General features: G+C 36.9%; 1 protein-coding gene across 1 annotated transcript in view; it reads right to left on the bottom strand.

The window, feature by feature from the left end:
* Positions 1 to 23,275, bottom strand: part of Top3beta (DNA topoisomerase 3-beta) — a 233,460-nt gene that overhangs the window by 46,815 nt on the left and 163,370 nt on the right. The window contains exon 11 of the mRNA XM_090414786.1: positions 22,137 to 22,346. Coding sequence (XP_090270912.1) covers positions 22,137 to 22,346 — 210 coding nt within the window. The remainder of the gene's footprint in view (positions 1 to 22,136; positions 22,347 to 23,275) is intronic.

Genomic DNA, 23,275 nt, shown 5'->3' with positions numbered 1-23,275 from the left:
GTAGTGCCCCAGGGCTCTGTACTAGGACCACTACTCTTTAATTTGTACATTAATGATATAGCAGAAGATTTGAAAGGAGAAATTCAGTTGTTTGCCAATAATGCAAAACTGGGAGGCAGGGCAATAGTTGATAAAGATGATGCGGATATTTTACAGGATGATTTAAATAATTGGCAGTGTGGGAAAGGGACAATGATTATCAATTCAATGTTGTAAAATGTAAGGTAATGAGATGAAAAAATTACACATTTTGTATCATATTGATGGTAGGAGTTTACAGGAAATTGATACGGCTAGGAATCTGGGGATGATGGTGGATAGAGATTTGAAGTTTAGAGGACATGCAAGAGTTGGCAAAATAGCTCAGAGAATTACTTGGAAGCTGAAGAACACAATGACACGTAAAGGAGATTACTATCCCTCCTTACTTTGATTTTGCCACATGTTGACTACTGTGCACAGAGATGGTCACCTGCATTTCTTGGGGATCAGGAAATGGTGGGGATGATTTAAATTTCAGGATTCAGAGACGACTGACCAAGCTGGTGACAAGTCTGTGGAATGTTCCCTATGAGGATAGATAGAGGGTATGTGGGTTGTAGAGTTCAGCTGATAAGCAGAGGAGAGGGGATATGATAGAAGGTTATAAGGTAATAAAGGATACTATAAGACTGACACAGAAGAAATTTTTCAATACGTAGTAGGGAAAAAAAACAAGGGGTCAGAGACTAGGTTCTTTACTTAGAGAGCAATCAATGAGCGAAATGGATTGCCAGATTAAGGAGATGTATGATAGATATCGTGTTAATGGATAGAGTAAGTCCCCTGGAATGAATCTTTTGACTCCATGGAGTAGTAATATAAATAATAATAATCTCCAGACATCTAGAATATCTCAGTATTTTCAGTTTTCATGTCATCTTTATCAACTCTGATTGCTTTTACAGCATTCTTTCCTCCATTTTTGAGCTTCCTTCAACAGCCTGCAGAACATTTTACCACATTCCTGATATTTATTTTCTATGTTCTTACCAAAGTCATTCCATGACTTTTGTTTAGCTAGTTTTACACAGTTCTTCATTTTCTTACATTTTTCTCTGTATACACTAAGAGCACAAGCTGACAGGAACTCTTTTTATTATTATTATTAGTAGTAGTATGAGCAACTCCAAGGAGCCCTTAAACTCGTCGAGGGAACATCATGTCAAGAACAACTATTCAACATTCACACAGTATCTATCATACTTTGCCTTGAACTCATTTACAGTCATGGCACCCACAACTCTGGCAGCTTATTGCACTCATTCACCACTCTCCAAGTAAAAAACCTAGCTCTAACACCCTTGCTAACCACACTCGTGCCCAGCTTCCATGGATGGCCCCTATTCCTCACACCACCAGTTCTATTCTCAAAAATATCTTCTGAATTATTCTTATAGAAACCCTTCAGTAATTTGAATGTCTCAATCATATCACCCCTTTTCTGCCTATCAATCAATTTCAGCCACCCACAAATCTTCAACCTGTAATCATAAGGTTCATTTCATAGACCTGTTATCATCTTGGTCACTCGTCTCTGGATCCTCTCCACCTCCTCCCCATCAAGAAGAAACCTTGGCACCCAAATTTGGGCACAGTAGTCTAGGTGGGGTCTTATCAAGGCTCGATACAGGAACAATAATCTGTTTGTCTCTGTTCGTCAAAGTATTTTTCCACAACCAAGTGATTTGATGAGCTGATTTAGCCACTTTTGCGATGTGCCCCCTAACCTTCAACTCTCTATCCACCAACACTCCCAAATTCCTAACCTCGTCAATCTTCTGGAGAACAGTTCCACCAATGTGGTGGTATGCTGCTACTAATCTTTTCACCTCAAAATGTATAACCTTACATTTTGCCACATTAAATTGACATCCATTCTCCTTAGCCCAGCCCTCCAAACTATCCAAATCATCCTGCAAAATTTCGACATCCTGTGCATTCACTATTGCCCTACCCAACTTTGCATCATCAGCAAACAAATGAACAGTTCCTCTCAGATCATTTCCTATATCGTTAATGAACAAATTAAACAGTAGTGGTCCAAGAATAAAACCCTATGGCACACCACTAGTCACAGGCCATCTATTGGACTCTACTCCTGAATAAACCACTCTCTGATATCTCTCCATCAACCACCCTCCTATCCATCTCACCAACCCTATATCCATTCCCATATGCTGCAGTTTACTGATTAGAATTCCATGTGGTAACCTGTCAAAAGGCCTTAGCAAGGTCCAGTAGGATTACTGCAAACCCATTATCCTTATTCAGTTCATCAGTCACTGTGGTATAAAACGTGAGCAAGTTACTGAGGCATGATCTATCCTTCACAAAACCATGCTGTTCCCTATACATTATCCCTTTTCATCTATTCATTCCTGTATTCTCCTTTTGACTATTTTCTCTAGGACCTTGACAACAATTCCTGATATGCTGATCAGTTGGTAATTTACAACAGCAGTCTTGGAACCACCTTTATGCAGTGGAACTATTTTCCCCTCTTTCCACCACCTCGGGACTAACCCAGACCCGAGACTCAAATTAAACAAAATAGTCAAGGGCACTGACAATTCTTTAGCAGCTTCACGTACGACATGAGCTGGTATACCATCCAATCCCACAGATGTATTGACATTGAGGTTTTGTAATAGACTATTCACCACCATTTCCGTATTTTTCAAAGTATTCCTTCATTCCTGCAATGTCACCACCTGGATGATATACTCTTGCAAAGTGCTCGCTCAGTAATTCCACTATATCAACTGATTCAGTTACCTCCCTACCATCAGCATTCTTTAAAATCATTCTGCCGTATACATTTTTTCTTTTACTTGCAACATATCAAAAAAACTGTTTGGGATTCTCTTTAGTCTGCATGGCTAATGTCTTTCATAATCTGCTTTTGCTTTTCTTACCACACTTTACCCTTCTGGCCTGCAAGTCACCTTTCTCCTTAAATTACCTCCACAGTTTTTTTTTTTTTTTTTTTTTTGCAGCTCAAGATTAATGGTGGTATTCATCCATTTAACCATTACTTGATTTATTATTATTCGGTCTCTAGGTATACAGTCAGCCTTTGCCTCATGCAAATACTTCCTAACTGTCTCCCATGCACTATCAACATCTAGCCTTTGCAGTTTTACATGCCATGGCACTGAACCAATCAAACTCTTAAGCTTGTCATACTTACCAGCTCGATAATTCCACATGAACCCTGTCTTAATTGTAAATTCCACTCCTTTAGCCACCTCCCAAGTCAACACCCTATGATCACTCTCACCAATTGGTGGCAACGTGGTCATATTTGTTACAGCCAAATTCTTAGATGCAATTACTAGGTCAAGCACTCTCTGACCCCTAGTATTTTCCATTACATGCTGTTGCAGATAGTTATCCCTTAATAATCGCATAAAATCCAATTCCTTCCTCCCATGTGTCCTCTCCTCCTTCCAATCAATGTTACCATAGTTGAAATTCACATTAATAATTACCTTCCTTCCATTCATTGCTTCTATTTGCTTATGCAGACCATCTCCACCATATATTCCATCATCTGGTCTATAGCAGCACCCAATTGTATATTTTGTTCTACTAGCCTCAATCCCACACCAAATAGCCTCAAATGTGCTCTTTTCTCTATTCTGCAGTGCAACGTCTATTCTCCTTGGCTGCAGTTCATCAGCTCTCATCAATAACACTCCTCACCCATTTTATTCTCCCTTAGTGTCCCTCCTGAACAAACTATATCCCTGACATTCAATCCCACTAGCTATATCATCTTCTGTCAGCCATGTTTCACTAATGCCAATGTGGTCAGGAAGCGCCAACCAAGTCCAAAAATTCTTCCTTCTTGTTCCTAATACTCCTGGCATTGTCTGTCTGTGTTCACTGGGCATCTACAGATGCCGTATATTCACTCCGATGCTCGATGATGTTCCACACTAGGTCTCGCCATATAGTCATGTTGTTTGCCCTTCTGGCAGCCTCAACTTTCTGAAGATCAGTCACTCCACACACGCCATCCATCCATCTCATTGATGGTCTGCGCCTGCCTCTTTTTCCAGGAACTTTACCTTCTATTACTGTTCTGAGAAGTCCTCCTTCCATCCTTTCTATTTGTCCAAAATATTTTAACTTTCTTTTGTCAATATCCTTAAGGAGCCTTAAAGTTCTACTAATTTTTTCTAACACCCATTCATTTGTACGCCTTTCAGTGCATGATATCCTCAACAGCCTTCTGTAACACCACATCTCAAAAGCAGATATCCGTTTCTTATCTGACCTCTTTAGGTTCCAAGTCTCACATCCATAAATCGCTGTTGGAAAAACAACTGCATCCAAAATCCTCAACTTTGTTCCCATGGAGATAGATCCATCCTTCCAGATTTTAGACAGGTCTCTAACTGTTGTTTTAGCCATTTCTAACCTTTTTCTGACATCTTCTGAACAGCAATTCTTCACATTAATAATGGATCCCAGGTACTCAAACTTGCTGACTTCCTCAATTCTTTCTCCATTAAGATACGTTTGTTTCTCAAGAGCTTTTCTGTTTGTTTTTCCTTTGAGAACCATGATCTTTGTCTTGTTAGAATTGAGTTGAAGTCCTCTGTTATTACTGATCTTGTTAACTTTGTCAAGAATTAGTCCTAGTTCTTCCATGTCACTTCCATGTCATTACAAAGGAGTACTGTATCATCAGCGTACCTCAGATTACTGATCAATCTACCTCCTATCCTAATTCCTGTCCTGAGCTCATCTAATGCTTCATGCATGATGTCCTCTGCATATATACTAAACAAGTGAGGAGAAAGTAAACATCCTTGTCTAACTCCTTTTCCAACTTGAAGCCAGTTAGTCAATCCAACACCTGTTCTTACTGTGGCTTCTTGCTCCTTATACAAGTTGGCTATCAACCTGATAGTGTGTTGAGGAAAACCCATTCTTTTCATTACTTCCCACAGTTTCACATGCTCAACACAGTCAAAAGCTTTAGAGTAGTCTAAGAAACACATTACCAGAGGAAGTCTGAATTCTTTATATTTTTCTATGATCTGTCTAAGGCAAAGGATCTGATCTCTGGTGCCCCTATCTTTCCTAAAACCTGCTTGTTCCTCGGGCATCTCTGCCTCAACTTTGGCCTCAATTCTATTTAGCATGATCTTTAATAAAATTTTGCTTGCATGAGATATCAAACTAATAGTTCTATAATTCTTGCATGCTTTCATATCACCTTTCTTGTGTAGTGGTATGAAAACTAACATCTTCCAGTCTCTAGGCCATGATCCTGTCTCCCATATCCTTGTAATCAATCTGTGAAACACTCTTATCCCTCCATCGCCTGTGGCCTTAATTAACTCTGCTGGGATTTCATCTGCACCTGGGGCCTTATTGCTGTTGAGCTGCTTAACTGCTCTTTCAACTTCATGCCTAAGTGGAGGAGGTTCCAAATCAAATTTTCTTGGTTGGAGGACTCCACATTTTCTTTATCCACTCTGCTGTACAGTTCCTCACAGCATTCTTTCCATCTGTTTTTGATTTCCAACTCTTCTGTTAGTAATGATCCATTCCTGTCTTTGATGACAGTCTCCTGGCATTAGTATACATGAAATGCAGAAGCCTGTTAGTCCCACCCCTATTTTGATGCCTTACACTAACTATCTCATTCTGATTTGTTGTCCTTCGTACTTGCTCAGGAATATTAGACACATTCATACACTCTGCCTCCCTAGAATCTGCATATCTACTCCCCCCCCCCCCTTAATAACTCTAGTCTCCCTGATTCTGCACTTCCACTTCATTCAACAACACTTTTTCAAGTCTCTGCACACCAAATCCATTCAAATGCAAACCATCCATCTTATATAAATCCATTTACCCATCAAACTCACTCCACACCACTCCTCCTGCATAACCTGTGCACAGATTCATTTGCAATTATGGCCCTCCTTCTCATCTCTTCTCTGTCATACTGTGGGAACAGACTCACTATCCTAACTCTCTCACTCTTTTCTTTTACTACCACTAGTAAATCCTTCAAGGCCTTTCTCATAATCATTTTATCTCCATTTAAGTCATTCATTCCCACCACTACTATCATTTCTTTCACCCTCTGTTTTTGCGCTCTGATAGACTCACTTACATCCTTAATTTTCACGCCTGGTAAGTACGATTTTAACACACCCTCAACTATTACACCTCTTACTAAAAAATCTCCATACAACACTTGCTCCTTCATTTTTCTTACACTCACGATCATCATCATCATCATCATGCGTATCAAGGATTTAGGCCTAGCATGGCCTATTCTGGCCTGGTCATCGTTGAATCGTTTAAGAGGACATCCTGGTTTTCTTTTTCCTAATGGCTTGTACTTTAAGGCTTGTTTTGGTAATCTTTCTGTTTTCATTCTTTGAACGTGTTCCATCCATTTATGTTTATATTTTTTAATTTTTTCTATTACTGGTTTTTGATTTAATTCTTTCATAATTTCTTCGTTTCTTCTGTGATCAAATAGCATATACGTTGCAGTTTTTCTCATAAACTTCATTTCTGCTGTTGTTAATCTTTGTCCTTTTGTTTTATTGCCCAGATTTCGCTTCCATACATTAAAACTGCTAGGGCTAATGTATTGTATACTTTTAGTCTGGTTTGTTTTTGAACTAGGTTTGGTTTAAATATAGAATTAATTACACCTGTTATTTTTAAATATTTTGCAATTTTTACGTTTATATCTTTTTCCTTTACATATGTGATCTAAACATCCTAGGTAGTTAAATGAATTCACCTGTTCTAAGATCTTGTTATCCATTACTATTTTGGTTCTTGCTAGATCATGTCCTTTAAAGGCCATAGTTTTTGATTTTTCTGTTGATATTATCATACCATAATCTTTGGATATCTCATTTAGATCTAGCAATTTGGGATTTAGCCAACCAAATTGTATTCCTATTGGTTAAATAAAAAATGATGGTAAAACATGACAAAATTTCCTGCTGGATGGGGCATCACCCAGTTAAACAAGGCTCCTGTTGTTTTCGTCATGGAACCAGGGCGAACAATGAAAAGTCAGCTACTGGAACAAATCTGAAAACACACCCCAACTCAACATCACCAGAGTTAAAGATCGGTACTATCAACATAAGTCTGAATGGCAAAGAAATGAAGCTAGCTGATGAATTAGATAAGTACCAATCGACATAATAGGGTTGACTGAAACAAAAACGACAAAAACTGGTGAGATCTTTCTGACCAATAAATACAAAATGTTATATTCAAGCAATGACAATCAAGGAAAAGAAGGAGTAGCCATAGTATTTAACACAAAATATGAGACTAATCTTCTTGAATGGCAGGCAGTCTCAAGTAGAGTGATGTGGGCAAATATGAAAATGGGGAACTGGGCAATGAGACTTATTTGTGCCTATGGTCCCACAGAAGGTTCTACTAAGGTAGAAGCGGAGGAATTTTTTGAGGCTTTAGAAAAAGCAACTGAGACAATGAAAAAGAAAAAGTTGTCCTTGTTGGGGATGTAATTAGCAGAGTAGGAATTGAGTGTGAGACATACAAAAATATTTTGGGAAAATTTGGAGAAAAGAGAAAAGCTAATAATAATGGCAAATATCTGTTGGATTTCTGCTGAGGACATGGACTGGTTATTACTAACACCATGTTCCAACATAAAAATGTGCACAAATTCACATGGAGAGAAGAGGCAAGGAATAAGAAAAGTCTCATTGACTATGTTATTGTTGATAGTGATGTTTTCTCCCTGGTGCAGGGCACACCAGAGTGTACAGAGGATTTGAAATTGGAAGTGATCACTATTTAGTCTTGAGCAGGATAAAATTGAATTTCATATTGAAAAGAATGACATGTAAGAAAGTTTTAAAACGAATAAAAGTTGAGCAGCTCTCAGATGTGAACTGTAGACTAAAATACACAAAGATTATTGAAGAAAAAATGAAAGAGTTTGAGAACAGGAATCAAACCTTGGAGATTCAGTGGCAAGCGTTGAAGAAAGACCTGATTGATTCAGCTAGAGAGGCATGTGATGAAGTTATCTGCAAGAATAGAAAAATCAGCACTCCTGGACACAGGAAATTAAAGAGGCAGCGAAGGAAAAGAAGAAAGCATATCAAATGTTCCAGGCAAATAAGTCAGCTCCTGCTCTTAGAGAATACAGACACAAATGTAAGAATATAGAAAACAAATATCAAGAAGGTGGCAAAATATTCTGGAGATTGTTGAAGAAGTTTAGAAATGGAGGAAAGAGTGCTGTAAAAAGGAGTTAGAGATGATAAAGGTGACATGAAAACAGGAGAAAAATATATCCTATAAGTATGGAGTAATTACTTCGAAAAACTACTAAATGAAACAAGCAGTGATGACAGCACAGTGGTTAAAAAAATATTCAATAGGCATGCAGTCAGGAATACATATCCATATTTGAAGTAGAAAAAGCCATCAAAAGGCTTGAAATGTGGAAAGGCAGCAGGACTAGATGATATTCGACAAGAAATGCTGAAGTATGGTGGTATAAGAGTCTTAGAGTGGCTGCAATGCATAGTTCAGAAAACCTGGACAGAGGGACGAATTCCTGATGATTGGAGTAGAGCTCTCATAGTACCCATATATAAAATGGGAAATAAAACTGAATGTGAGAATTACAAGATCTATGCAAGTATACTTGAGAAACGGTTGAGAAGAATTGTGGAAGGAAAGCTTGGTGAAGAACAAGCTGGATTCAGGCCAAATAGAGGCTGTCAGGATCAGATCTTTACTTTACGACAAATAGTCGTGAAAGCATGGGAATATAATAAAGATCTGTATTTAAGATTTGTCGATTTGGAAAAGGCATATGACAAGGTGCCAAGAGAGAAGCTTTTCAATACGCTATATTTATATGGTGTCAATGGGGCATTATATCAAGCAATACTTAGTCTTTATTTGAGTTGTAAGTCAGCAGTTAGAATTGAAGGAAGTACAGGAAGATGGTTTAATGTTAAATCTGGTGTGAGACAAGGATGTATATTATCCTCTGTGTTATTCATTATCTATATGGATCACATTATGAAGGAAAGTGGTATTAAACATGATATCAAAATTGGAGATGTTAATGTCAGCTCTTTGCTTTATGCAGATGACGTTATACTTCTAAATAAATCTGCTAGAAGTCTGCAAGATTCCCTGACTAAATTGAATAGCTCTTGTAATAGATATGGTATGAAGGTCAGCAATAAAAAGACAAAGATAATGAAAATAGGCAGAATCAATGAAAATATCAACTGTGTTGTGAATGGAGAACCTGTGGAACAAGTAAAACATTTAAGCTACTTAGGCATGATTTTTACTGAAGATGGTAAATTAAATATAGAAATAGACAATAGATTCAGCAAAGCTGGTATGGTAGGAAGTCAATTGAATAAATTCATGGGAATGGAGAACATGTGGAACAAGTGAAACATTTCAGCTACTTAGGCATGATTTTTACTGACGATGGTAAATTAAATATAGAAATAGACAACAGAATCTGGTATGGTAGAAAGTCAACTGAATAAATTCATGTGGAATAAGAGAGAAATTAGTCGGAACACTAAATTAGCTGTATACTATCCAGTGTGATAAGACAGTGTTCAAACCAGTTTTAACTTATGGATCTGAGAGCTGGGTGAGAAGCAAAACACTTGACCAAAGACTAGACCCCGCAGATATGAGAGTCCTGAGAAAGATTAGAGGCATGAACAGATGGCATCAATGGCAATATCATATTAAAAACGAGGATATTAGGAAAGAACTTGACATTGTCAACATCCAGGAATGCATTAGCAGAGCTAATCTCAGGTGGTACAGTCACTTAAACAGAATGGGTGAAGAAAGATTAGCAAATCAAGTGTTCTCTGCCAAGTTGGCTGCAAAACGACCCAGAGGAAGACCAAGATATAGGTGGATTGATACGGTACAAAGTGCCTTAGACAATAGAAATATAAGGTCTGATAATGTTGGAGTCTTGACACGTAACAGACTGATTTGGAGTCAAATTGTAGATAGGAAGTTAGTAATGATGTAATTTTTTTCGTGTAGTACTATCATATCCTGTACACCCCTTGAGGGTACATGGCAGGAATTTGATGATGATGAGGAGGATTATACAAGGGGGGGATAAAAACAGACATAACAAATGGCACAGCCAACAGGATATGTTTGATCCAATAAAAAGGGAATAAATTAATCAAACGCAGTGAAGTGGTGTCAGTCACATGAGAATAAAAGAAAGGATTTTAATTTTGGAAGGGGAAGTTTGAAATTTGGAAAACTTTGTAAGCAAAAAGGATAAGTATGTCGCTACCAACCAGCACAGAGCTTAGTTTTGATACTCCTGAAAAACTCCCAGAGTTTTTCAGGAGTATCAAACCCCAGCAAATTTTCTCTCAGTTTTCTGGTGAGGAGATCGACGACGTGAGGGCTTTCTTTGACTTCATCGAAGAACTCAGAAGGATAGGGTGATGGGGTGACTTTCAGTTGCTTATACTGCTTTGCAGTAAGTTAACTGGAAGAGCCAAGAGTTTTTTCTACTCCTCGCCCCTCCTGCAGGAGACAATGGATTACCAGAGATTCAAATCGATCCTTATCTCTCAATTTGCCAAGGCTAAGAGCATAGGACCGAATCTCTGGAAACTCCAGAAGATCATTCAGAAGGAAAAGGAAGGTGTCCCAGACTACTATAACAGGTTGCTCAGTTTTGAGAACTCGTTGAGCGTACATGAGGATGAAAAACGGCATTTAGAGTGGGCTGTTTTTCAGCATTTCCGAGTTGGTCTGAGACAAAAGCTGAGGGAGGCAGCATATGCAAAGGGAATAGTAGATCTAATGGAATGTTATGACGCCGTGACTGAGAAGGAACAACTCTTTGGGGATATATATCCATCTGCAACTGCGAACCAAGTGAATGCTATAAGGAGCAGTGGAGAAGAGAGTAAATACCAGAATCTAGCTAAGAAGGAGAATTGTCAGAAGATGCAAGGGAGTACGGAAAGAAATAAAATCCAAGCAGTTTGCAGTGTCACTACTGATACCTGCAAACCAGGCAAAATCTGCTCCCTAATTGAAAAGGAGGTAGAGAGATTACAGCAACCTCTTATGCAATGGCTCGATCAAGTAGTCAGCATGTTGATGATAGATCGCTCCAATGAACAGAAACCTCTGGAGTCACAAGAAAACAAGATCACTGACCTAATACATGAGGAAGTTCAGAGATTACAAAAACTGTTATTAGATAGAATGGAGAAGATAATGGAAAAACGTAATGAATTGTCAGCCAAATGTGGGTCGAACTCTTTGTCTTCAGATGGAGAGGGTAAAAGAGGTTATAGTTGTAACAGACTAGGGCATTTGGCCTGAGATTGCTTTATAACATCAGACTCCTCAAGACACAGGTATCAGCCCAAAGCCACATCCGATATCTGTGCTAGACCCTTTGATGGTGAGGCAAGATAAGTTGGGGAACGATTCAAAGGAATAACAGCAGAAGTGAGGGTTGGCAGGAGGAATTTCAGAGCACTCCTCGATACAAGTTTTCAGGTCTCCCTGATCTCTGAAAATTAACTTAGGAAACTGGGGGGGGGTGATGTGAGTAGGAGAGCTATGAAGATAAAGAACCCACTCAAGCTTTTGGGCATATCTACCTCCACGATTTATGTCATAAGATACATAAGACTGAGATTAGAGATACTGGGGTTTGGTCTACACGTTTGACACAACTTCCTGCTCCTTCCTGGGAACTCATTGTCTAGTGTGAGGGATTGATATTAGGAGAAGATTTTCTAAGAAAGCATGAGTTTGTATGTGACTAACCCAGAGAGCATTCGATTCAGAGGAAGAGAAAAGAACACTATAGGAAACTAGAAACCAAAGGAAAAGGGGGAGGGGCACGTAACTGACACTTAGCTGGAATCAAACATCGCAGAGTCAGGAAGGGGAAAGAGGAAACAGAGATAAGTCAAAGGGGAGAAATGGAAGAAATTAGTATAATCAAAGATAGATGCTCCAATCTGAATGAACTTTGTGAGGGATGTAACCAATCATGATCATCAAGCCTCAATTGAAGCTCCAAACGCTGATAATGAAATTGCACTAAGGAGGGAGACTGAGGAGGAAAATTTTCTCAGGAACATAATTTTTTTAGGAGGGGGCCTTTGTTAGATCTGAAACGGGCGACCTCACTCTAAATGAGGTCACCTTTCCAGTCTAACAGAAGATATCCAAAATGAGCATACTTATCATCTGGCACAATTTAACTATGTTTTAAAAGAAATAACAACTGGCAAATTAGAATAAGAACTGTTTGTATTGTAGTTAGTGTGTTTATACTTTAATGTAACTGTAAGTCAACAAAAAGGGCTCACATGAGAGTAATTATCAGTGAATTTCTACACGTGAAAGAATGGAAACAATTTGGTAAGAAGGGGCAAAGGTCGCCCAATACTACAATAGCAGCGTAAGCATCCATGAGTGCTACCTCTAAGAAAACATCAAGACGCATACATTCCTGGAATTGGAAAGCCTCGTATGAAGAATGGTGAAGTCACCCAGTCGGGGACGAATCAGAAGGGCGAAAGGAGAGGTCAAACGCGGAAAGGTGGCTGTCTTGGGGAGCATATAAAACCTGCAACACAGAATTGAACCCCCCCTCGTTTTGTTTGTTCCTGTATTCTCACCGTGTGCTTCAAGTAGTCATTGTGATTCAGTTCTTATCTTTAAGAGCTGATCTCTGAGAAAACCCAGTATGGCACTGCAAATTTTGAATGCAGGTAAGGAATAACATCGACGTAAATCCTTAGTAAAGAAACCGAGCACCCTATCCAGGAAGAGCAGGTGATTCTCACGTGGCAACAGAACAAAGGCAGCCAGAACTTCGTAAGAAGGAAGGACGGACAAAATCCCGAGAGAACCTGAGATAGTGTACATAAGTACTTTTACATATTCTAACCCTTTAGAGAATTTGACTAACAGAAACGGAAGAAAGTGTAACTCGAAATTTATGATAAGGATAAGAATGAAGAATTATTATATGTGTGAATGACTCTATACCATTAGACTGAATTCTGATAACTATTAACTTATTGGAGATTCTGTCGTAACCTACTCGAGGGAGATTAATAATGTGCCAAATGCCTAGCTGGTTCCTATTAAGCTGTAAACTAAATATTTGATAAATTGAAGGAATATTGTTGTAGAGATTAAGAAATCCATGTTTATCTAAGAATGAGAAAGTGAGAGAAACGTAAGAGTTTTAATCTAGCATTATTATCAATTTTGTCTTTGTATTTTAATTAGTTATGAATTCATTAAATTTGTATGTTACCATTCATGCTTGTTTTTCTAACCATGTTGACTGACCTAGATCCTTCAGAAAAATATGAACCTGGTGATCATATACGTGTGCAGGGATATCCTAAGTAAGAAGGGAAAGGGGGCACGACTGCAAACAGACTAGAAAACCTACGGCTTATGATTTCAAGCGAATCATATTAGTAGCATCTGATATTCTATAACCATCCTTAGGTTGAGTTTGACTCTGTCCTTAAAGAGCAGGCTGGTGCAGGAAATAAATTTGTCTGAGAGAATGTGGATGACTTATAGAGATCAGGGAATAGGTATTTTCTGGGGACCCAAAATTTAGAGATTGTCAGATTAGCAGTAAGATCACATACTCAAATGTAAGGCAGACGATTTAAGGATACATAAGGTCAAAGATAGCAGACAGAGGCCAACTTATATATGTTAAGGTAAAGGAAAGAGTAGTGACCACTAAATTAAATAGCATTATACAAGGAGGAGATAAAAACAGTCATAACAAGGGGATAATGTACATCCTTGTCTCACACCAGATTTAACATTAAACCACCTTCCTGTACTTCCTTCAATTCTAACTGCTGACTTATAACTCAAATAAAGACTAGGTATTGCATGATATAATGTCCCATTGAAACCATAAAACTGTAGCATTTTGAATAGCTTTTCTCTTGGCACCTTGTCATATGCCTTTCCAAGATATCTTCTTCTTCTTGAGCTTCACGAACCCTTAAGGATCTTAGCTGCAAGCACCACAGTTCTCCATATTTTCCTATCTTTAGTCAACTCCTTCCAGTTTTGCAGCTTCAGCTCTTTCATGTGCTTTTGATGTTGTCCATCAATCTCCAAGATATACAAAACTTAAATATAGATCTTTGTTATATTTCCATGATTACTCAACAATTTGTCATAAATTGAAAATCTGATCCTGACAGCCTCTATTTGACCTGAATCCAGCTTGTTCTTCATGAAGTTTCTCTTCCACAATCCTGCTCAACCGTTTATCAAGTATACTTGCATAAATCTTGCCAGGAACACTCAGTAGAGAAATATCACTGTAATTCTCAGATTATGTTTTATTTCCCTTTTTTGTATATGGGTACTATGAGAGCTCTATTCCAATCATCTGGAATTTGTTCCTCTGTCCAGGTCTTCTTAACTATGTAGTGTAGCCACTGTAAGACTTTTATTCCTCCTTACTTGAGCATTTCTGGTCAAATATCATCTACTTCTGCTGAAATTATCATCAGTTTATGATATATGCCTCAAGGGGTATACAAGATACCATAATAGTACTAAATAACAGTTTACTTTACCACTAGCTCATATCACAATTTTCTACCAACTTTATTTGTCAGGTTTCATATGTTGTCGGATCTTACATTTTGATTTTCAATGACAGGGATCGGCAAACTTTTCAGACTCCTGGGCCACATTCAACTTTTATTTTTAATAATTGGACTGCAAGCGTTTAATTAAGAGAAAATAGCGTTCGAAAAAATGCTTAAGTAATCAATTTTTATTGTATCAATCTTAAAAAACACAGAAATATTTAAAGTATGATTCTCGTAATGACGTCTGATGTTATATTCTTTCATAATAGCAACACCTTTAATTCAAATAAAACAAAGGGGCTTACCCCCATTTTCAATAAAGAAGTAGTTGCTGTTCCATTCATCATAAACCTTTTCCCTTCATCTGCAATTTTACGCTTTCTTGAACTCATTTTTGAAACTTTGAAATTTTTGAAGACCAAAAAATTCAATAAAAGAAAAAAACTGAAGATCTGGGATGATACAATCAAAGAAATAATCAAAAAGAAAAAAAGAAGCCTATCACAAATGGTTAAGCAGTAAAAGATTAGAAGATGAAATAGAATATAAAAGAATAAGAGCCATAGCTAAAAGAGAAGTCAGGAAAAGACATAGAGAATCATGGAATAAATTTGTTTCTAATTTAGAACATGATTTATATAAAATAAGACCCAATGTATATAAGATTTTGAAACACCTAAATGCAGATACCAAAGAAAACATAAAATTAAACACTGAATTGAAATTAAAAGAATTTCTAAATTACTACACAGAACTGTGGACAGACAAATATTTTAAAAAAGACAACTGGCAAACAATTAACGAAAATGAAAAGGAAATAACTGAAGAATTAGAAATTAGCCTTAAAGAAACAAGAAACGGAAAATCACCTGGAGAAGATAAGCTAGGTTCAGAACTATATAAATACGCAGGAACAAGATTCAAAGGAAGACTCTTATTATTTTTAAATAAAATTTACTCAACTGGTATCCCCCCAATAGAATGGAAAAAAGCAATTGTGATTCCTATCTTTAAGAAAGGTAATAGAGATGACCCTAAAATCTATAGAGGTGTCAGTATACTAAATTCATGTTACAAAATATACAGCAGAATCTTAAATAACAAACTAATGAAATATTCCGAAAACTTTATTCTAGAGGTACAAAATGGATTTAGAAAAGGACGATCATGTATAGACCCAGCCTTCTGCCAAAAATTAATAATAGAGAAAAGAAGAGAATATAATTTAGAAACACATATTGCATTTAATGACTTTAAAAAAGCATTTGACAAAGTTAAAAGAAACATATTATTTAACATATTAAAAGAAAGACAAATACCAAATAATATCCTAAAAGCTGTCACAAGTATATGTGAAAATAATCAAATACAAATAAGATTAAATCATGAGCTATCATATACAAGAGAGATAAACCAAGGCGTCCGACAGGGATGTTCCCTCTCAGCAACTCTTTTTAATATCTACTTAAATGAAATAATAATAAAATGGAGTAAAAATTTACATCAAGGAATTAAACTTTCACCTACAGTTAACTTAAACACTCTCCTCTTTGCAGACAACCAAATAATAATTACAAATTCTGAAGATAACTTACAGAAAGCTATTTTAAATCTAAATGAGATATCCAAAGATTATGGTATGATAATATCAACAGAAAAATCAAAAACTATGGCCTTTAAAGGACAAGATCCAGCAAGAACTAAAATAGTATTAGATAACAAGATCTTAGAACAGGTGAATTCATTTAACTACCTAGGATGTATGAACACACATGAAAATGAAAAAGATATAAACGTAAAAATTGCAAAATATTTAAAAATAACAGGTGTAATTAACTCTATATTTAAACCAAATCTAGTTCAAAAACAAACCAGACTAAAACTATACAATACATTAGCCCTATCAGTTTTATTGTATGGAAGTGAAATCTGGGCAATAAAACAAAAAGACAAACAAAAATTAATAACAGCAGAAATGAAGTTATGAGAAAAACTACAAAATATACTCTATTTGATCACAAAAGAAACAAAGAAATTATGAAAGAATTGAATCAAGAATCAGTAATAGAAAAAATTAAAAAATATAAACATAAATGGATGAAACACGTTCAAAGAAGAATGAAAATAGAAAGATTACCAAAACAAGCCTTAAAGTACAAGCCATTAGGAAAAAGAAAATCAGGACATCCTCTTAAAAGATTCATACTAGGCCTAAATCCTTGATACGTATGATGATGATGATTTTTGAAACTTTTTTAACAAATATATTATATTAAAAATGCATCTAGGAAGGCGACTGGAAAAGTGTGCCAAAATCTCGGTTGTTGTCAGATGAAGTCGCCTTTGTTATCCCTACTCGTGATGACTCACAAGTTGATTCGTGCCAAGTTGCACGGTGATATCACAAAGTATAGGTATAAAATTATTTTTAATTTATTATTCATATTATAAAATATATTATTTAAATAATTTAACAATGGGCCACATGCCATGTAAGTATTGCCAACCTTTTATGGGCTACCAAAAATGTAAGCTTGGGCTGCATGCGGCCTGCTGACCCCTGTTCTAGGACACTAATAACTGCATCAACATATTTAGGTCTTGGTTTTACTCCAGTTTTTTTTTCAATTTGGATCAATTATTTATTTCTAGCTGAATTCAGATCCTTAAGACAAAACTAGTTTCAACACTATCTTGCATGCTGATAGTTTAGTACACTGACTCTATAATTCCACATGCAGTAATACCCTGCATTATGATGCTTCACTTTGCAATGATCTACTCATATGATGCTCTTCAATTATGACCAATGCCCATTTATACAACACTACGTTTTCACTCATACAACACTTTTAACAGCATGATACTCCCATGAACAACCAATGCAAGTTTTCTATTTATGTAATTCTGCCTCCAGTTGGTGACAGTGATCATGTGGTATTGACTTGAGGAATAGCTTACTTTATAAATATTCCATTCAAAAAAGGTTACATGCTCAACTACAAAGCAGGAAATTATTACCAACTGAGGACTATGCTGGGTTCTGGTGCAATGGTATTGGTTGTTGAAAGGCAAGGACATCAACAGTGCATGGGAAGTGTTAAAAAATACTTAATTGATGCAATATCAGAATGTGTCCCTCAAGTTTGAAGAATAAATAGGGTAGGAGTGAAATGGATGTGTAATCTTACTAAGATTTGTAAGAAAAAGATTATGTGGAGAAGGAATACCGTGCACATAAGGATAATATCAGTTATCAAATTTATAAGGAACAGGCTAGAAGAGTTACAACTGTTGTACGGAAAGCAAAATCTGAGTATGAAAGAAACTGGCTCTGCAAGCTAAAAAGATAATCCAAAAAGAATTCTATTGTTATGCTGCAAGCAAAAGAAAGAATGAATATGAAAGAATAATTCTGTCGAATGCAGATGGTATATGGGTGTTGGATGCAGAAGAAACTGTTCAACTAATGAGCGCCCATTTCACTAAAAGCCATCAACCTCAGGAATATAACAATGAGCTCGCTGCCATCTGTTCAATGGATGAAGTGATACTAGAGCAATTGCACATACTGAATAAGAATTTGGCAATACAGACCGATGGAACATCAACACGGATGCTTAAAAGGTGTTCATCTGAATTAGCTATTCCACAGAATTGGGAATAGCTAATTCAGATGAACAAATAAAGAATGTAGGCAATCCTATTGCACAAGAGCGGTGAAAAGACTGATGTATTCAACTGTTGGTCTATTGGTATCACCAGAATGGTGGTGAAGATTTTGGAGAAGTTGGTTAAGGTTTGCATACAGAAATGGGTTTTACTGAGGGAAGGTAATGTTTGAGCAACTTGCTCTCATTTTTAATAAAGTTACCATTGTTTTGGCCTTTGCTAAAGCTTTTGACAGAATATACACGTTGTATAAATTGGAGAATATGTGATTGGATTATAAAATATTAACAAAGTTGGATGACTGACTGACTGACAGATATTAAAAAGTGGTATATAGGGGATGTGAATCTGCAAGATTTAAGGTAACTAGTGGTTAATCACAATTTGCTCTCTTCCTAACCACATTGGTTACTCTCTAGGTGCCTCTTTCTTTAATGCCATATGGCCTTTGCTGATGACTCTCACAGCCTCTACTAAAGTAGGTTTGCAGGAACTCCTCGACCGGGCAGTTGACTTCTTTCATGTTCGAGACCTTACTATTAATGCAGAGCAGTCCTGCTCATTAGCCCTTGTCCCTTCTGTGTGTGACAAGAAGCTAAAGGTTGAGAGTATTGAGTTTTCCTTGCATGCTAGGCCATTTTACATTCTTTGACCATCCTGGAGGAGCGGAGATACCTTGGGGTTATGATAACTCCGAAGGGAAGGTTTTCTGCATTGGAGTTTGGGCTTACTTCTTTGAGGAAAGCTCCTCTTAAGCCCTAGCAAAGGCTTTTATTCTGTCCTATTATCTTCTACCTCGTTACTATCATAAGTTGATCCTTAGGAAGACCTATGTCTCGGTACTGTCCCGAATGGACAGGGCAGTCTGCTCTTATCCTCTTTGGCTGTTAGATCGTGGCTCTGGCTTCCACCAGACACTCCAGTTGTGTACTTTCATGTGTGGGTGAAGGATGGCAGGCTTGGAGTTCCATCACTAAGGTGGCTAATCCCATGACTTCAAAAGCTTGAAATTATCCTCCCCAATCTGCAGTGAGGCCTTTCTTAGCCTTATCATTCAAGAACACTACAGACGTGCCAAAGGCTGGTCCCAATATCAGGGCTCCCAGATTGAGACTGCATCAGCAGAGCATAAGAGATGGGCGTTGTTACTTCATGGCTATGTAGATGGTGCTTGCTTCAAGGAATCACATCTGGTTCCTCCCCAGCACCAGCGGGTAAGGGATGGCATCAGATTACTCCTGGGTTATGAATACATTGATTTAATTAGAAAAAGAATAAATGCCCTGCCCACTAGGGCCCGTACAGCCAGATGGGGGCAGAGATGACAGTTACAAAGATTTATATCCATTAGGCTTATTCAAGAAAGCCTTTCAAGTGATTTCCTTGAGGACCCTGCAAGGCACACTGGTGGTGTGGCATTACCACCAATGTATAACTAATATAACATGAACTGTAGAGCTGGCTGTGACTACAGTGAAACTTTGTCTCATATATCTCAATCGCTCTCACGGTGTTCGAGTGCAGACATGATGCCGTGGTCTCCATACTTAATAATCGTTTTAAGAACAAAGGTCGGGAGACCATGGTTGAACCTCATTACAGAACCAATACTGGCGTTAGAAAGGCAGATATTATAATGAGAAAAGATGGCGATGTTTGGGTAATTGATGCTCGGGTAGTGGGTACTGGGTGCTCACTTACCTATTGCCATAAAAACAAGGCATGGAGTGCCACTAGTTACAAAGATTTATATCCATTAGACTTATCCAAGAAAGACTTTCAAGCGATTTCCTTGAGGGCCCTGCAAGGTACACTGGTGGCATTGTGTTACCACCAATGTATGACTAATATGATAACACGAACTGGCATCAGGTAATACTCTTGAAAATTCTTTCGTACAGGCTTCGGCCTTCTTCAGAGTCCTTTTTAAGACTATGTAAAAGTAGTACTGCTCACTCAGTACAAAGTTAAATAAATAAATAAATAACTAGTGGTTTATCACAATTATCGGTCCTTTGTCCATTGTTATTCAATCTATACATTAATGACATTGGGAAGGATTTCACAGGAGATATACAGCAATTTGCTAATGATACAAAGACTGGTAGAAGATCAGAAATGTGACATATGCGATATTTGCAGAATGATTTGAATAGACTGGAACTGTGAGCATGTAAAATGGCTGTTGGTTGAATGTTAATAAATTCAAAATCATGTGTGAAGAAATATCCAACTTCATATTATATTGGTGGGATTATGCAAGAAGAAACTGATCATGCCAAGGATCTTGGAGCTTTAGTAGATAAGAAGTTCAAGGGCTATATAACAAAGATTGCAAATATAACTCAGATGATAACTAGAATGCTGAAACAAACCTTGACATGTAAAGATAAGGAAGCTATTTTACCTCTTTACAAGGCCTTGATAAGATCTCACTTGGACTATTGTGCACATGCCTGATCTGTTTTCTGTGATGATTCTGATAAAGTGAAGAGTGTTAAAATTGATATCAGGTTGAGGAACACAGATTATGAAGACAGAGAATTTGTGGACTGCAGCCACTAGCAAATAGGAGAAAGAGGGCTGATATGATTGACACTTACAAACTTCTGAAAAGGTCATACATATCAGTGGATGGAATTTTTCATTTTATGAATTATGGGGAAAGGAAGAGGGGTATCCTTGGAAGGTGAGAATAATGGTGTCAAGAAGGGGATAAGAGCTAGATTTTTCTCTCAGAGTGTTGTGTGATTGGAATGAATTGTCATTGGAGGTGGTAAATGCAGGTAGTGTGAATGAATCCTGAAAAGGTATGAGAGCTGGAGAAGTTAACATGTGGCCTCTGTCGATGATTTTCTGACCTCCCGGAGGTCTCTTTTAATAACAACAACAATAATGTCTTAATAAGGCATGATCACTATTCGGGCTGAACCCAGATTCTTCTTTCACAAGTTTCTGTTCTAAAAAATAGCCACTTCTAGAGTATGTTTGCATAAATCCTAGAGCACTCAGGGAAATCCATCTGTAATTCTAACATTCAGTTTCACTATCTTTGTTTTTATTGAGTACTACAAAGAGATAAACAGGAAATACTGATCATAAATATTATATTAAACCACAGTAATCAAAATTTGATAGTAATCATATTTCTGATGTTTATTACTTAGGTAATCTTATCTACAAATTAGAAGCAAAGTTATATGACCATGACTAGCCAATTAGCAATGAATACCAATTCCTTTGCTAATTGGCTAGTCATGGTCATACTAAATACTAATAATAATTAGTTTACTACTTTAGTAATAAACTGTGTAGATAGGATTAACAATCCTAATTGGTTAATCCTACCTACAGGGTCTGTTTATCTGCCAATTACATGTATTCTACAGCCAATATGTCTGGCTTGGGATTGAAAAACTTGGCATGAAACAAAAATACTTTTCTACTCTGTATGAGGCCAGCTAACTCAACTATCAGTTGAAAAGATCTCATAAAGGCTCTCTATATATCCCAGACTGGTTCCAAAAGCAGTCTTTCTGACCTAAAGGCATCATCATCTCTATTGAACTAGGAGGCTTCTGTTCAAAATGTTTATGTAAGTGAAAATTATTCTATTGCATTAAAAATGACAAGATAAATGAAATCAAAATATGAACTTGCCTACAGAATAAATGTTTTAGGATGAACTATTATCATTGTCAATGATTATAAAATATAACAAACAATCATCATAATTACCTTTTGATATCCATGAACAAGTATTATTCCTAATGGTGTAGGTATAAGCCTTCGGCCACTCCCAACAGTGACATAATTCCGAAGACAAATGTTATTTATGTGTACAGGGATAGATGCATCTGTTCCAATACCATGTTTTTCCATTAGGGTAATCAGTTCAGCTTCTGTTAAGTAATCAGGTGGACATGTCTGCTTCTCTAAGAATTTTACCTAAAACAAAAAATGGTTATAATAAACTTCTGAAGAAATTGATTTAATACCTTTACTGATTTTTTTCCTGTTCACACACACACACACTTTCCCATTCACACTCCACTCAAAACAGGTTGGAATCCTATAGTTCATGGGTGGACTAAGGATCACATAATCTGGAAACCCAGCTGTAAATCATTTTCCATATGATTTTGGGAAAATCATATGGGAAATGTGCAATGAAAATCATCTACCACCTAAAGACTTTCACAAACATCTATCAATGGGGATCATGCATGATGCAGCTCATCATTGTCAGCATGCTAATATTTTTTGTATATATTATAAAAACAAACACTACTAAGTCACATACCAATATGCTGTGATTTACAAAATCATATACCAAGAGCAATACTTATGCATAAAAACAAACAAACACAGAAATGTGATTGCATGATTTCCAAAAGAATCACATAAGGATATGCTATGCCTAATTCTTGTTTTGATCTGTCCAGTTTAAAATCTACCAGCCAGAAGAGCAAAAAAGACTAAATGATTCCAAACAATATCTCAACTGATTTCATCAGCTTCAAGCATGTAACTTACCTTTTGTTCCACTCCGCACATTATTTTGTAATATATTCCTTTCTATATATATATTTTTTTTTATTTATAATAAATACTTTTCTATTTCATTCTCAATGTACATTTTTTATTGCATCATATAGTTTTAACATGTGCAATGTTATGTGTTACTTAGATATGATGTGCATCTAACATTTTTACTTACCTGTGGTCACGATTCCATACGTGATCTTCAAAATGGTGCTTCAGAACCAACCAAATTAATAAGTGTTCAGAGCAAACAGAATTCGGGCAGTGGGATGCTACCATCCATCTTCACTACGAGCAGATCGATTGTGTTCAATGAACTGTATTTAATATGT

The sequence above is a fragment of the Typopeltis vanoorti genome, chromosome 25 (assembly GCF_054136105.1).
Source record: "Typopeltis vanoorti isolate ZY-2024b chromosome 25, IOZ_Tvanoo_1.0, whole genome shotgun sequence".
Classification (NCBI taxonomy): Eukaryota; Metazoa; Arthropoda; class Arachnida; order Uropygi; family Thelyphonidae; genus Typopeltis; species Typopeltis vanoorti.
This window is presented reverse-complemented; position numbering and strand designations above follow the sequence as displayed.